The sequence below is a fragment of the Gracilinanus agilis genome, chromosome 4 (assembly GCF_016433145.1).
Source record: "Gracilinanus agilis isolate LMUSP501 chromosome 4, AgileGrace, whole genome shotgun sequence".
In the NCBI taxonomy this organism is placed as follows: domain Eukaryota; kingdom Metazoa; phylum Chordata; class Mammalia; order Didelphimorphia; family Didelphidae; genus Gracilinanus; species Gracilinanus agilis.
In genome coordinates, this window is record NC_058133.1 from 28,320,983 (window position 1) to 28,338,432 (window position 17,450).

General features: G+C 43.3%; 1 protein-coding gene across 1 annotated transcript in view; it reads left to right on the forward strand.

The window, feature by feature from the left end:
* Window positions 1–17,450, forward strand: part of FAF1 (Fas associated factor 1) — a 433,472-nt gene that overhangs the window by 338,524 nt on the left and 77,498 nt on the right. Inside the window, exons 13-14 of the mRNA XM_044674693.1 lie at window positions 237–391; window positions 14,036–14,172. Of these exons, the coding sequence (XP_044530628.1) occupies window positions 237–391; window positions 14,036–14,172 (292 nt within the window). The remainder of the gene's footprint in view (window positions 1–236; window positions 392–14,035; window positions 14,173–17,450) is intronic.

Here is a 17,450-nt window from a genome sequence, read left to right on the forward strand (position 1 = left end):
CATGTATGACCAGAAATCTGTAAGGGGGAGGGGGGGGCATTGTGCAGAGGGTAGAGGCACCTTGGCGCCCCAGCCTCTGAAACCTCATGTAAGGGAAGCCGAGTGCTGGGATAATGCTGAGAAGAAGGCAGGTGGGGAGCAGATCTGTCTGATCCCTGCTCACTATTGTCAAACTAGAGAAGAAACCTGAAGTGGGGGAAGCATGTGGACTGACCAGCTTTTTCTCTTCTTTACAGAGAAAGCTTCTGGCTATCTACCTCCATCACGATGAAAGTGTTTTAACCAACGTCTTCTGCTCACAAATGCTCTGTGCTGAATCCATTGTCTCTTATCTGAGTCAGAATTTCATAACCTGGGCATGGGATATGACAAAAGAAGCAAACAGAGCAAGGTAATTGATCTGTTTCCCAAGATAACCTCCCTGGACCCCCACCCCACCTCTAAACCCCTACAAAAGGGCCATCATATGGCAAGAGGCTTATAGACTGGTTTCTGGTCTGAGCAAGCACAGAATTCTGGAATCTGCCTCCTCAGGCCCTCTGTTAGCGCAATTCCTTAGATCAGTGCTTCTTGCCCTTGATCAGCTAATAGAACAATGCTTCAGTGTTGGGAGGTATTTGGCCATAGATGAGATTTATTCCCTTAAGTCTAAAAATCCAAAGCATGTATGTATGTATAGATGATACACAATACATTCTTTCTCACACACATGTACGCGTGCGCGCATACACCCCACCCCCCAACTTTTCTAGCCTTTCTTAAAAGCAGTAAAAATCATTACCATGAATTTTCTTGAGCCCTGCAAGTCTGTTTCAATAATGATTTAAGGTTCACCCAACATTGAAGTGTCCCACATAGTGCTAATGATGAGTTTACTTTTAATAACTTCAGTGGCGAAGGAAGAGCGCTCCTGTGGCCCGGCCCAGGAGGGTTGGGAATGGCTTAACTCTACCATACACTAATTGATGTAATCGCCTTATTGCACACATTCTTTTGCACCCAGCCAGCAATTCGTCCATATTCTCAATAGGGGGAAAAAATCCCCTCCTTCACCGCAGGGAGAAGTTTACTTAGTTTGTTCATCATAATATCTCTGAGTGAGGAATAATTCTCCGAGTCAAGCCTGTTTGAGTTTCTCAGCAGAGAGAGGGTCCAAAGTGTTTAATTACACATGTGGCTCCAGCACACCCCGTGATGCTACTTTGGGTGTGCTAACACACTCACAATCACAAGCTGCTGGCCTGTGAACAAGAGATGAAATGAATTCACTTCAGGGCCTGGCTACGCTGCTCTCCCCCTTTAAGTAACAGGCAGAGCAGCTAGAAATCATCCCACTTGTCTCCTTAGCAGAGCCAGATGTCCTGAATTGGGAAGGGGGGCACCTGCACAGAAATGATTCTTGCTCTTGATGCTGCCAGGTTGCAAGAACCGTTGTCCCTTCTTCCTCCACGAATTCCTTCTTTCACCAGGCAGCCCGGAGCGGGAGCTGACTCTCTTCACCCTGCTTTGGAAATGCTCCCTGTGCTCCAGAGAGCAAGGCCCTTCAGCACCTGTATTTGTTTAAATGAAATCGGGTGATTATTCACACTCAGTTAAAGGTGATGAAAAGCAATGGCCAAAACAGATCAAAAAATGCGGCCTCGGAGGCCTTTCATGAGGCCGGTCGGAGCCTGGAGCCTGGGCTAACCCTTTGGGTACTGCCATTCAGTGGCAGCGAGGAAGCTCCTCCTTTCTTGTTATCCCCCAGCTCTGTGGAGAAGGAAACACTATTTCTAAACCATCTGTAGTGGCGAAGTTCAGCCGGCTACCTGCTGTTATTTTGTTCCCGTCCCCATTTAATTCCCTCGCCCCTTTTATTTTACAATGACAAAAAATTGCAGTGTCGATTCTTTTGAAAAACAGTGTTGGAGAAGGGTTTTTTCTGACTGACAATCAACAGCCATGTAATTGCTTTGTTATGTTTCTCTCAAGAAGTCTGTGAAGTGGCACAACTTTGATACACTAGTAATCGGAGTGTGCAGGTTACACAGATACCTGCGGTGACCAAAGCGACAGAAGCTGCTGATTAGACAGAGCCTGTACAGCTGTGTCCTATTAACTCCTTATGACACTTTGTAAAACACCAAATAAAGGCCCTGTTTCAGGCTTTGGAGCTATTTCTCAATGAGGCCCAGGATGGATTGTGAAGTATGGTGGTGGGGGTGGGGAGGCCCTTTCCTTAACATCTTGGGATGGCCTAACATTTGTGATAAGGAGAAGAGAACCAGGAAGGCCTTGAACATTTCAAAAGAAAAATGTATTTGGAAATAAAACAGAGTTTGGGGCTGTGGAAGCCAGGGTTTACCCCCATCTCTCAACCCTGTTCTTGGAATTTCAAAAGCCTTTAATTGCCACATTTGCAATGAACTATATCATTGTATAGTAAGTTAAGACTAGCTTTAGATAGAGAACATCCAATTTTCTCAGAAATGTTGTAGAAATCCAAGGAAATGTTGCTCTCCTGGCCCTGTTCCTCATTCTCACTCCCATCCTTCCATAAAAGTCCACCACATGCAGCTAAAGCCCAACAAGAGGAGGCTGTTTTTCCTGAAAGCAGATGAAAAGATAAAGTGATTTGGTGGAAATACTCCCTCCTGGATGCAGTCAGCATGGATTTGCCACAGTTGTCTCAGAAAGCTAAGAGAACAATGAATTTAAATAATTTATTAGAAACAGAGGGCTCCACTACCCTGGAGTTTTCTCACCACCTGGGTCAGAGGTGATTCTCCTGAGTTGAGGTGTCTAATTATGTCTGTCCTGCCCGGGCTTCTTCTTTCTTCTTTATGCAAAAAGCCATCCATGCAACAGGGTGACAGCAGCCTTCCTGCTACTTAGAACTTTCCAAAACAAATCTCTCTCGTGACCCTCATTTTCCAGGGGATGGAAGAGCTCTCTGCTCTGGGTTCTGGTGCTCAGTTATGACCAAAGTTCTCAGCTGAGTTCAGCCACAGGCTCCCTTTGACCTTCTAAACCTTCCTGTGTTCATCTCTTACAAAAAAATTAGAAAGTCTAGCACCAAGAGAGGTCATGTGTGTCATCCAACCCCCTCTTCTTCCAAAGGAGGGAACAAGACCAAAGAGGTTAAGTGGCATGTGGAAACCCCAAAATAGAAGAGATAGGATTTGAACCCAGATCTGCTGGTGCCAAATGTCCTTTCTGGCACAGAAGGCTGCAGGGCCTGCCCTTGCACCTCTCAGCTGCCTAGGTAATGAGGAGAGAAGCATTCTGAAAGTAATCAGTCAGCCTACATAGTTAAGCCCTATACTGTGGTTATCACATTATATGGTGCCAGCGCTTCCTCCCTGGACTTCAAACCTGACTCCCCTCTGCCGCTCACTTCCCTTGTGTCTTATTCTCTCCTCTGAGGCCCAACCAAAAAACACCCATTTGTCTTCCACAGGACAGCCTTTTAGACACTTGGAGTCAGCTGTGGGGCTCCCCCTATGTATTCTCTTTTCCAGACTAAACATTCCTAGTTTTTTACCTAATCCTCATAGGTAGTTAGGTAACTTCATGGAGAGAATACAAAACTTGGTTCAAATTCCACCTCTGTTGCTTATTATTGATGATCATTGCCAATTAACATGAAGAGAGCACTTTAAGGTTTACACTGTGCTTTACAAACATTATCTCATTTAATCCTCACAACACCCCTTCACTGTGGGATCTTATCCTCATTTTGCAGTTGGGGGAATCTGAGGCTGACAGCTCGAAGTGACTCTATTGGGGTTACATAGTAATTGTTTGAATCTGGATTTGAACTCAGGTCTTCTTGACTCCATGTTCAGCACTATAGTCACTGTAGCAACATTTAGATGCCTGCTTACTAACAGAATGTTAAATAACTAGTCAAGTTATTTAACCTCTCTAGACCTCAGTTTCCCCACCTTTAAAAAAAAAAAAAAAGGAACAAAATGTCCTCTCATCTGTGAGGGAAAGATCACAAGAGCTAGACTGAGCCTAGCTCAGATAAAAGCTCTGTGGTTCTGGGATATGATTTCCAGGCCTCTCTGGCTCCTGCCGGAGTCTTTGGACTGTGGGGCAAATGAAAATAATGATCATAACAGCAGCTCCTTGCCCAATGCTGTGCTAAGCTTTGAAAATACTAGTCAAAAGATAGTCCCTGCCCTGAAGGGTCTTACATTCTAATGGGGAAGGGAGCCAAAGGAAGGAAGAAGGTGGTACCTGGCACAGATCCATGCCAGCCCGCCTTAAGGGTGACAAAGCTGTAATTTTTTAATTCATTCATTTATTACCAATTACATGTTTTAACAAGTTTCCACACAAATTTTCCTAAGTTATATGATTGAACTTATCTTCCTCCCTCCTCTTCCCTCTCTCAGTGCTGGCAGGCAATTACTTACATGTATTCTTCTCATTTTATAGAAGGGGAAACAGGCTCAGAGAGTCTATGGTGTTTAGAACAGGGACCATGCCTGATCTTCACTTCCCTAGTTCCAATGAGAGTGCAATGGACACGTGTGCTTTCTCAATTTGAGTGTTCAATTGACTTGTTGCAGTTCTGCAGCCAGGAAATATCAGAATCAGGATACAATCTAAGGTCCCAAGGCTCCACCATGCAAGTGGCCCAGAGCACTTGAGTGGACATCATCTTTGACCAGTGGCTGATAGCTCAATGAGACCTTAGAGATAATCTCTTCCGGCCTCATTGGGAGACTGAGGCTCACACAGGGGAAGTGTCTTGTCCACGTACAGGGACAAGGATCAGAGCCAGAATCTGAACCATGGTCCTCTGATGCTGGATCTCACTGTCCCTGGTGCTTCTCATCACTCTGGGTATATTATAAATCAGCACCACAAGGAGCTCCTTTCCCAGGCTGCCTGTTTACACTAATCTCATAGCTTTTGAACTTCAAGCTTTGGGTACAGGATTTCAGGGAAGGGCCAGCTTCCTCTGCTGAGCTGACAGGTGCCTGATCACCGGCATCTCCAAGGGGTCCTTTTCCACATTATTGAATCTTTGGCCAGAGTTAATTGACTTAAGCCCTTATTGTCAGCAGGCTCCCTTCACCTGCATCCTCCTTCTCTGTAATTAGCCATATTCAGAGAGACTGACCCTTGGACTAACCCCCTCAGTGATGCCGGCCCTCCCCCTGACCCAGCAGATGTACCTCAGGGTTGAGGTCTGTGCTGATGGAGGCTTCATGAGTATTACTCTCCAGCTGTGAGCCATCCCTTCCTTTCCCCCACCCCCAGCCTCCCTGCTCCAGAGCTCAGAGAACAATAATAGTATTAAAAATTCACATTTCTAAACCATTTCAGGATTCACAAAGTACTTTCCTCACAGAAGCACCTTAAGTATATGAACATTGCTGGCCCTATTTTATTGGAGAAAAAAGTACATGGACCTGTACTTGAATCCCCACTCTTCCTTACTCCCTGTGGGACCTTGTGGCAGACCCTTAATCTTTGAGGCTTCTCTTTCCTTCTCTGTAAAATGGGAGTTTGGGACTTGTTTCCTGCCTTCTCTCTCCCCCTCATCCCATCTGTGACTCCCAACAACAATAGTGAAGTAGGTGATCTAAGTATTGATAACAGAGTGGGAAATGGGTTCTGAGAGAGGACAGATTTGCCCATGATCAAGAAATGAACCAGATCTCCTATATTGAAATTCAGTGTTTAATAGATTGCACTGCCTTCCTGCTTATCAGTCCACTAATCAGGTTGTCCTTTGTATGCCTGGAGTACTAAGTTTTTCTGGAATCCTGCCCACCAATTGTGGAAAGAATTTGCCCCTAATATGCTCTTCCCTCACTCCTTTTTCTTTTTTTGGCCACATTTTCCTTCTTGTACTTTTCAAGGAAAAGTCTCACCTGGCAGCCTAACCATCCTGGGCTGAGCCAAATTAATGCTCTGAAAAATCCAAGTCCTAAACCACAGGCGAGTTTGTCATTTTCTCCCCCAGTTTGTCTTGCAGAGGAGGAGGAGAGAAGGTGAGGAGGAACCCCTCCTGTTCCATGATTACATCCTACCTACTCATTTTCTCCTGCTCTTCTCTGCTTTTGATTTCAGTGGCGGCCTTAACAGAATGTCAAGATCAATTTGCAGCCCGGTTTAACTCAAGGCTTGCTTCTGCCAGCAGCAATTGTCCCTACAAACAATGCCGTGTGTTCTTGTAACTTCAGAAGCCTTTAGAAGGACCATGGCAAGGGCGGCATCTAATGACTTTATTAGTGTAGGGTTTCCAAATGGGCTCTGTAATTGTTCACAGCTCTTTGTCAACTCGTCATAATTACTGCACAGCATTGTTCCGGGGGAGGGGGGGCACTTCTGAATAGCTTCCTAATAGCCCTGAGAGGAGAAATAGGGGCAAAGGAGGAAAGGTGATTGTCTCTTTCGATTTCAAACAAGCATGTCTGTGGATAGATGATGGCTAAAACTGTGGACGATACCCCAATCACCTGCTTTAAAGTAGAAAATTAACCCTCTAAAAATACCTGCTTGGAGACTATTTCCCATAGACCATTTAAAGGAGCTTACCAGTGGCTACATCAGGTGATTTGGGTGAAAACCATAACTGCTTGGTGAAAAAGGTCACTGTGTTTCACAGATAATGTTGGAGCAAAAAGAGTGGTTTTTCCTCTGTTAATCTGATTACCGATATTCAGGAAGAACACATTTGAATCAGATACAGTTGTCAAGACCAGCCTTTGATAAGAACAAGAGAAAACTTAGCATGGCTGCAGACATGTCTCTTAAGGAACTACCTTGTCAGCTCAGGACTTGGTTGTTACCTCCCATCTCTGCCAGGCCAGAATTCAACCCTACAAGGCTACCAGGTTTCCTCCTCTGGCATTCAGTTTGACTTGAGTCTGCCCTCAATCCTGGAATCGCCTGCTCCCTTGCCTTTTCACTTCTCATCCATTTCTCAGAGTCCAACCCTGAGTTTCCACCATTATCTGCCTTCTGTCCTCCTGCTCACACTATTGAACACTGCTAAAGAAGGTCATGCCCCTGCTGCTTGGCTCCACCATAAATTTATGTGTTCCAGCCTCACCTGAGTATAGACTGCTACGTTCCAAGTCCTTCATTTGTCCCTGATGGCTGTTCTGCCTCAATTGTTCCTAACCTCTTCTCTCCTTAAACCACATTCATTGTTACTTCTCCCCTCCTCTCAGTGGGTACTGAGACTTTACTAGAAAAAAAAAATAAATTGAAGCCAGGTGTCAGAAGTGCCCTCTCTTGTCTCCCTAGTCCCTTATAGCTGTTCACCTCTGCATTATCTCTCATCTTCACTTCCTTTGCTATTTTCAGAGGATGTGGCAGTGCTTTTCCTTTTTCATGCCAACCAGCCCTTCTGCTGCTGCCTTTGATCCCCAGGAAGACAAGCCTCTCACACATCACCTCCATCTCCTAATCCATTGACTGCTCCCTGCTGCCTTCGAACAGGCCCACATCTCCTTCATCCTTTCCCAAACCCTCACAGACCCTAGTTCCCCTCAAGCCGTCATTCTATGTCTCTCCTTCCTCACAAAAGTCCAGTCTTCATTGCCATCACTTTCTGCCCCCGCCCCACCCCACCTCTTTTCTCCCGTCTTTGTTGCTTTTTCTCAGTCCTCTTCTGCCTCTTGACTTATCCAGTTTTGATATTGTTGACTACCAGGCAAAAAGCATTTACTAAAATCCTGCTGGATGTCAGTACAGGTCTAAAGAATGAAGCCATTTCTGCATGCAGCAAGCTTACATTCTAATAGAGAGCCAGCAAGTACACACATAAATGCATGGAGTGTGAATAGAAAGTAGATAAATAAAGGAGTTTGGGAGAGAGGACACTGGAAGTGAGGGATCAGGAGAAACTTTGTGTAGAACAGAGACAGTTTGGGGCCAAATTCAACCCATAACCTTCTCAAGTACCTAGTAAAATATAATTGGGAAATATTTAGTGAAATAAAAATACAACAAAATTTCATTTTAAGTAGTCAATATACAGCCCACAGAGATCCTTACATATAGGTTACACTTGACACCTCGATATAGAAAATGGTGCCTGAGCTTTCTCTTAAAGGATGGAGGAGTGCTTCTTGAAGCAGAAGTTGAGAAGGGGAGGAGTACATTCTAGACATAGAGAGTAGATGGGTACTATGAATCCTGTCTCTTTTCGGGGTTGTGGCACTGCTCAATTGTTAGAGCTCTTCCTATATAGGACTGATCCTTCTTGGTCTCCTTTTCAGGAACTATAAATCATCATTTATGACCAATCCCCTATGTGAAGATATCCAAAGTATTTGTCCAGGCCCCTCTCCTCTTTTTTTCTCTCTACTTTTTCCCCTGGGGATCTCATGAGCTCTCATGGATTCCACTCTTATCTCTGTGCTAGCCATAAACGTATTTGGCCCTGATTCCTCGTCTTTCTCATCTTACCCCTCTTACCCCTGCTCCACATCTCTATATCTCTACCAGGCAGGCTGTCCCCATAGGCACCAAAAACTCAGCATGTCCTAAACAGAACTCATCTCTCCCTGTAAACTCACCTCTCTTCCTTACTTCCCTACTTCTGTTGAGAGCACCAGCATCCTTCCCATCACCTGGTCTCATTTGCCCAAGAATGATCAACCCTTCCTCTTCTTGGGCTCTGTTTCCAACCACTGCCCAGGTCTGATCTCCTCAAAATCTTTTGATTCTGTCTCTTTTTCTGTCCTCAGCCCACAAGCAAGCACCCTGGTTCAGATCTTCATAACCCCTCACCCAGGTGATCACAATAGCCTGCTGGTGGGGGCTCTGCCTTTGTCCAGTTTCTACCTTTCTAATGCACCCTCCACAAAATTGTCAAGTTAATGTTCCTAAAGCTCCATCTGATCATTACATTCCCTGCTCAAGAAGCTTCAGCTTCCTTCTTGTCTTTAGAATTAAATACAAACTTCTGTCTTCGGCATTTTAAGCCCTTCCCAGCCTGGGCGCAGCTTATCTTTCTAGCCTAGTGATACATTACTTCTCACACTAGACCTCTGCAAGGATTTTCTTCTATGATCTCCCTGCAGGGCTTTTCCTCCTGATCATTGCCTCTTGGAAGCTACCTTCATGGTTCTGCTAGAAGACCACCTCCTTCAAGATACCTTTTCTGATTACTCCTCTTTGTTACTGTCCAAAAGTCACTGTGTATTTGTTTCTCGTATATCCTGTATCTACATATTAGGAGCACACTTCCCCCACTAGAATATGAGCTCCTTAAGAGCAGGGCCTACCTCTCTTTATTTGTATCCCTAAGCCACAATGTCTGGCATATACAAAGTGCTTAGTAAATGCTTTTTGACTGAGGTGTGATTCAGGCCATTAAGTCATTCAAAAGAAAAATGACATTCTCTGAGACTTAGACCAGGAAAGGGCCCTAAGTCACAGTGCTATGTAGTAAAATTAATCTCCTTTCCATTTCTCCCTCTAGGCCAGTGGTTCCCAAACTTTTTTGGCCTACCACCCCCTTTCCAGAAAAAATATTACTTAGCCCCCTAGAAATTAATTTTTTTTAATTTTAATAGCAATTAATAGGAAAGATAAATGCACCTGTGGCCATCACTGTTCCCCTGGATCACTGCAGCACTCACCAGGGGGTAGTGGCACCCACTTTGGGAATCACTGCTCTAGGCCTTTCCTTATTGGGAAATGCTACTCCATTCTTAGATTCCTACTAAATCCTTCTTCCAAATCTAAGCCCAGAGCCCTCAATTTCTCCTTATGCCTATCCTGGGAAGGGATGCCCTACCTCCTTTGCCCTATCCAGGCTGCATGACTGCTCACAGGACTTGAATGAGATGGGAGGTACCAACTGCCTTGCCTTGATGTCCTCCAGGCCTCAGCACCATTCTCTAACCAGATGATGCAATGGAAGGAGCCTTTAACTTTGCCCTTTGCTCTCCTCTGCTCCCTTAGGCCTTGTGGGCCTTTCAACTTGCCCTACAATTGGACTTTGTTTTATGTGTTGTCTCCCCAGATTAGAATGTGAGTTCCTAGAGGTCTAGGTCTCTCTCACTTCTTCTTTTGGTATTCTAAGTCATTAGCACAATGCTTAAGAAATGTTTTTTCTGCAACTAGTGGCTCAAGTGGACTGAAAACCAGGCCTAGAGATGGGAGATCCTGGGTTCAAATGTGGTCTGAGATATTTCCTACCTATGTGACCCTGGGCAAGTCACTTGACTTCTACTGCCTAGCCCTTACTGCTTTTCTGGCCTTGGAACCAATACACAATATTGATTCTAAGACAGAAGGTAAGGATTTTGAGGTTTTAATTTTTTTTTATTCATTTATTCAGGAAGCATGCATGTGCACGTGTGCACACACACATACACAAACATACCTTGCATTTCTATAGCTTTTTATGGCTACAACAATTCTCTGATTCCAAGTATTTTTTTGCAAATATTACTATTTTTATGGAGGAAAAAACCAAAGCAGAGAATTCAATACCTGTGCCCCAGATTACACAGCTACTAAATGTCAGAGCCAGGATTTGAACCAGGATCTCCCATATGTGATTGCTACCTTCTCCTCCTCAGTAGGAGATGGGAATTTTAAATTAAGGCTTTTGACCACAGGTCATAAATATTGTATCAAAGGTAGGAACTGAACTGTGTGATCTTGGGCAAGTGACTTAACTCACAGGAGGTCTCTCACTTCTTATATTCAAATGGAGGTATAACTACTTGCATTATGTCTTTCCTTCAAGAGTTCTGAGGAAAGTACTTACTTCCATGACTCTCTTGTTTCTTGGTGTGGACCTTCTCTCCACTGGTATAGACAGAAATTTCTCTGTCCTCCAAAGAGGATCTACCTATTCAGCTAGCCTGAAGATCTCAAGAGTAATTCATTTCTCATACCAAATGGCAATCAGTTGGTCTTCCATGTTATCTCTTCTCTGCCTCCCTGACTACCTCCTTTTCCAGTTAAATATGCCCTCAAATTATTTTGTGTGCACAGATTAAAATTAGTATAACTACCATCAAATGGATAGATTGATTCACCTTCATTTGGAAAATGGAGCTTCCTAGGGTTGAATCAAATGCAGTCAGAATGTCAATTCTGCCCTTATTCCTGATTCTTTTCCTTTAGGCTTGAAACTGAAAATAGTACAATGCATGTTAATGTACCTTTCCCCTAGGATGACAACCATTTATGACATGTCTGGAAATTACTTTCTCTATCACAACATACAAGAAACTGGACTGTTAGCAAAGAATTCTTGTCCTTTCTTGAGGAAAAGTGACCCTTGAAATTTGTGATAAATGTGGTTAAAGTGAAAACTTAGATAACCTTTCAGAGCTTAATATGCTCCTCATCACCTGTTGTATTCCTCCCTAACCCTGAAAATTAAGCTGAGATACTGTCTCTGCTAAGAAGCCTTCTCCAGTTAATGACTGCCTCCACTTCCCCATCTCCTCCACCCAGAACTTCCATCAGCAGTTGGCTTAAGGCCTCTCTGCTGCCCTTCATGGTATTCTGTTTGTCTTTCCTCCTCCCAAAATGGTAATTCTGAGCATAGCAGGTGCTTAGTATTTGGTGATTGAATGGATATAATGAAATAAATTGTTGAATTAAACTGATTTATAAAAGTTTGACATTTCAGATTGATTTGAAATTGATTTCTGAAAGCACCCGAGCCATCATCATGGGTATCCTGTTCAGTCAGGATATCCCATTCTTTGTTCAGTGGATGGTGTGATACACATTGTCCAACTGGTGTGAAAGCAGCATGTTCTCATTTTCTCCTGGTCCTAGAAAATGGACTTCTAGTTGGCTCTGATATTTTTTGATTTAAGAATTCACAAAATGATCAGAGTAGGGTCAAGAAAGGCTTCAAATATTTTAGTTGGAGGGAGGAGGAAAAGTAGGATGTGGTCTTCTAGTTTTGCTAGACACAACTCTCTTAGGCATGATTGAGGGAAATTTAGTCTAGAAGTTTATGCCTCTTGCACAGGGTTTAGCCCAGAATAGTTCTGGTACTTTTCATGGAGCCCTTGAAATGTCTGGACACCAGCAGTGGATTTGTAGGGCCTTGAGTTACAGAATGCTTTGAAGCCTGTTTCTCAGCTGCTTTATTCAGGGCATTTCCAAAATTGAAAGAACTGTGGACATTTCCTTACCCTAGAAAATCAAGAGGCAATGAGGACATGCATGATATTTGTCTTTTGGTTTCTAAAGGGTCATCACTTTGAAGAAGGATTAGCCTTGTTCCATTTGACCCCAAAGGGCAGAATCAGAAATATTCCAGTAGTTTATGGTAGGGAAAATTAATTAACTCATGCCTCAAGCCATCCCAAAGTGGAGTGGGCTATGCCAGAAGATACTGAGTTCTTCCCCATCTCTAGAAGTCCTCTTGCTGGAGCTAAATGAAAACTTGATGGGTTTTGTGGTAGAAGGTAGAAGGAACAGCCTGGACTTGATGCCTGCTAGATGCAGAGCTTTGGGGAGATGCATAGTTTAAATAATACATTGGCTCCTGCCTTCAAGGAGATCCAAGTCTACATAGAGGAGTATGATGCATAGACAAATGCCATATAGTAAAATGCATTAGAGAGAAATGAACAAAGTGCTTTGTGAGGGCCTGGAATAAAAGGCCATGAAGTAGAAGCTTAATATATTAGACCGTGGATTAGCCTCAAAGTCAGGAAAACCTTGATTCCAGGCCCCAGCTCATAGTTATTAACTGCATGACTCTGGGAAAAGTCACATGCTTCCTGAGCCTCAAGGTTCTTCATCTAGCAGTTGGGAATAAAGCTCCTTGTACACCTGTTTTCACAAAGTTTTTCATAGAAATCATATTATCAAACTTCAGTCACTATAAATGAGCAATGATTGTCTTTGCCAAATATACCAAATACCAGGATGATGAGGTTCCATTGTGAACACTGATAATATGGACACCCTCCCCCAACCCCCCCCCCCCCCCCCAATGCACCATTGTCCTCTTACCAGAGGGCAACTTCTACTATCACAGGCCTTTGGGGAAAATCAGCCAAAGGTTCCACAATAAGGAACAGATTCCCAGCAAGAAATGTACTGGCTTTAAGAGTGAAAAGGGCCAATTCTGTTGTGAATTTGGGTCTCCAATGAATCTGAGCACATGGTATTTTAATGCCGTTTGTCTTTCCAAATAGACTTGCCTTCTAGCTCATGTGACAATAGGACTTTGCTCATCAGCCAGAACATACATTTCAAAGCAGTTGTTACCTAAAATATTATCATAAGGCATAAGAAAACACACGATTTAAGTTGCCTTTCATGAACATAATTAAGAATTAATAAGCCAGTACCAGTGGCCAGCCCTCAGAATTTCCACTGTTTTGCCTTTTGTGACCCGTGTTATTAAAAGTCCATTATTTTTACAGACTTTATTAAATTGGATCTTATTAAAGCATTCTGTATTTGCATTTGGTCTTTCATAATTCATTATTATTATGACATTTACTTTTTACCATCAGATCTGAAAACATATCATAAGCTACCCTTTTCTCTTGAAAGAAATGCTAATTTCAAACAGTCCTCTAATGGAGGAGAGAAGCTTTATCAGTTTTTTCATTTATTCCTGATCGTGGTAAGAATACTAATGCTAGTCTTCACTATGCTAATATCTCAGAGCTTTTTTTGGTCAAAAGCTTAGAATTATTGTTTTTATCCCAGTACTAAGTATGAAGTGAGAAGGCCACTGCTTCCAGAGAAAACACCCTTCAGACATTGAGTGCTTGAATTTGAAGGAGGAGGACATGCTAGCATGAGATTTCTGGGCCAAAGCCAGTGCTTAGAATAAGAGATATTTGATACCTCTGTTAGATTTTTTTACACTAATTAACTAAGAAAAGTAAAAATTCTTGGGCAAATATAGAGGCCAGGGAGTTGATGAGTATGGGATGGACCCAGGCAATCCATTTCTGTCTGTATTTTGGACCCTGCCTCATGCCCACATGTCCCCCACAGAATGGTATAGATAACCTCAGTACTGAGGAAGATCCCTTGGGTCATCCTCCTCTTGTTTCCTGTCTCCTGGTAGGTTTCTGACGATGTGCACAAAACACTTCGGTAGCGTGGTGGCTCAGACCATTCGAACTCAAAAGACAGATCAGTTTCCACTTTTCCTCATCATCATGGGAAAGCGCTCATCGAATGAAGTGTTAAATGTAATACAAGGTAAGACCTCCACACTTTTCCCCAGTGCAGGGACATGTTCTTGGGGCTGTAATGCCATTGGTGCCAGAGCCTTCATGGGGCCTTGGAGAAGATATGGGGTTTAAAATCAGAGCATCTGGATTTAATTCTGAGCTCTGCTGCTATCTGTGTGTCCCTGTACATATTACTGGACCTCAATTTCCTCCTCTATAAGATGGGAAGCTTAAGCCATATGATCAGAAAGATATTTTTCAGCACAAAGCCATAGTATTTTGTATAAGGAGCCTAGCAACAGTCACTGGTGTAGACACAGCTAATCTAGTTGTTCAGGTCAGGGGCAGAACATCTGTATTGTAAGTGGGCATAGTCACTGAGGTCTCACTTCAAGACTCAGCTCAAGTATCACTTTCTACCTGAAGTCCCTCTTGGTGTCTCAAGATGCCAGATCTCTTCCTTCCTAAACTAACTTGTATTGACAGAGAGAAGATGAGCCAATGAAAGAGACTTGAGTAGGGCAGTCAGACCCAGATGGAGCAGTGACATAAAAACCCAGAGAGAAAAGAGTGCTCAGAGAGGGTAACCATTTATGGCCTCAACTACAGAGAGGCCAGAGAGGACAATGTATTGGGTTTGTGCTATGTGCTGAGGATACAAAGATGGAAACAGAAGTTGGCAATCTAGAGAAAAGTACTGGGTTAAAATCAAAGGATCTAGTTTTAGTTCTCAGCTCTGCTGCTACCTACCTGTAAGAAGGAGGGTCAGCTAGGTAGCTCAGTGGATAGAGAGCCAGGCCTAGAGACAGGAAGTCATGGGTTCAAATTACTTCCTAGTTGGGTCACCCTAGGCAAGTCACTTAACCCCTATTGCCTAGCCCTTAACACTCTCTTGCCTTGTAATCAATACTTAGTATTGATTCTAAGTTGGAAGACAAGAGATTTTTTTTAAAAGTCATGAGAAGACTTGAAAGTAGAGAAAATTAAGGCAGGATACAATTGAATCAAGCTAGTGAAGAGGTGATGAGGGCCTAAACCAAAGTGGTTGTTGTGTGGAGAGGAGATATATAAAGGTAGAAATGAAGATTTGACAGTGGATTAGACATGTGAGGTAAATGAGAATGAGGAGTCAAGGAAGTCAGCAAGATTGCAGACTTCGGTGACTTGGGAGACGATGGCATCCTTACAGTAAGAGAGACATTTGGAAGAGGGCAGAGGCAGAACAGAGAGTTCATGAATTCTGTTTTGGACGAATTGAGTTTGATAGTGTTTCATAAGACCTTGCAAAACATAATAGTGTTTCACAAAACTATATTAATGTCAGCAATTTTTGTTGTTTTTCATTTTTTGTTTTGTTGTTATTCGTCAGAGGACCTGGAGGCAAATTCCCTACTAGATGGGTAGTTTTGTATGAATTACCAGCCTTCAATGGGTGGGCCTTGATTCCTTGGCCTAGAGATTCTCAGATCTGATAGGATCTTGTGGTTTTCTGGGCTTGGGGCATATCTCAGATCACTTCAAAGCTTCACTGCAAGAACTTGAGTCATCCAGGAGCTAACAGTTCATCTTTATCAGACCTTCTCACCATTTCTCAGCCATTAATGTCTCTTTACTTTGAGACACTGAATTGCTTCCATTATCCAATGGAAAACTGAGGTCCAGAAACTGCACTTAGCAGGCTTTCCCCTAGCTTACCACCTTGTCTCTATCCAAGTGAAAGGTAATAACCATTATGGTTTCAGCAAGATCTGCTTAGATAGATAACCTTGGTTTCATCTCATTCACTTAGGTTGACAAACCAATAAGGCCAAGGTACAGGGATGGGTCAAGTTGTTTCCCCTATACCCTGACCCCTAGCTCATCATGACTGGACCCTCTGTAGTCACTTTATTCTAGAATGGAGAACCTTAGAAGCCATCAAATTCAACATCTCATCTGATGGATAGGGAAACCAAGGCTCAGCACTGTTCAGTGATTTGCCCAAGCATGCAAGGCTGGGATGGAGTTTCATGTCCTCTGCCAGGACTCTATCCCCTGTGCCACATCTTCATTCCTGAGACATTTGTTAGGCAAGATTCCTGTTGCCTTAAGTTCTTGCTGTTCACCAGTCTATGCTTAGTCATTTCAATAATAGAAAAGCAGGACCTCCCCCTCCTTCTTCAGTAGTCTCAAGCAAAAGTTCCTCTCCTTGCCCTTCCCTATTGCAGCAACACTGTTCAGATGCCTGGGATGGGGTGGGCAGTCCAATAGTATGGCAGAATGGCCCTAGCAATATAAAACATTATCAAGGACAGCCCTGACTAGAACAGAAATCCCCAGTGCAACATTCTCAGCAAGTAGTCAGCCAGTCCACAGTAAAGATTTGGATTGTTAGCAAATGCTTCCTTCCATCTAGCCTACCCTGGTTTGTCTGCCACTTCTCCCCATTCCTCTTGGTTCTGTCCTCTGGAGCCAAGCCAAAAAATATCATCCTTCCTCCCCCATCCTGAAAGCTAGTTCTTACGGGCCTTCAAAGAAGTGGCCTCTATTCTGGGATGAACAATACTTATTGAGTCTGATGAAATACAGGAACTTGATTTACAGGGTAGCCAGCCTAGAATTTTGTCAGGGAATAAAATTACTCTAAAGTTAAGCTTAAATTCAAAAAGATTATCTTCCAAAATTAAAAGAAGCCATAGAGGCTTTTTTTGTTTTTGTTTTTTGATGATTCCCTTTGAGAAATGCCACTGATTTGTATCATGTAGTGCTTTCTAAGTTTAGTAAACTTGACTCCCTCACAAACTTGGGAGATGACTTTACTTTGGCGTGACATCATATTCTCCTCTGTAAATAAGATGGACAGCTGGGCTTGACTGGCAGAAACAGTGCTAGGTGTGGAGTCAGGCCCTTGATTTTGGGGGACTGAGTGATTCGTTTATCTTCTCTGGACAATAGGATCATAGAGCTTGAGCCAACAGCCTTAGTGACTATCAAGCCTGAGCCCCTCATTGTACAGATGAGGAAACTAAGACTAAAAGAGGGAAAGGGATCAGCAAGTCACTGTCAGAAGTGAAACTTGACTCCAAAAGCAACTCCATCCACTGCACCAAAAGACTAGGCATTTTGGAAGAGTTGAAGTCTGCACTGATGGATAGAGTTCTCCCATCAACAGAAGTGTAGATCCTGGAGTGACCTTGTCAAAGAAGGAGGTTAGATTGGCTGATGCCTAATAAGATCCCTTCCCACTTTTGCAGATTCTGAAACCTCTCCTACCTCTGACAGCCTGTGAGCCTATAATAGTCACAGAAACAAAAACATGTCCAAAAT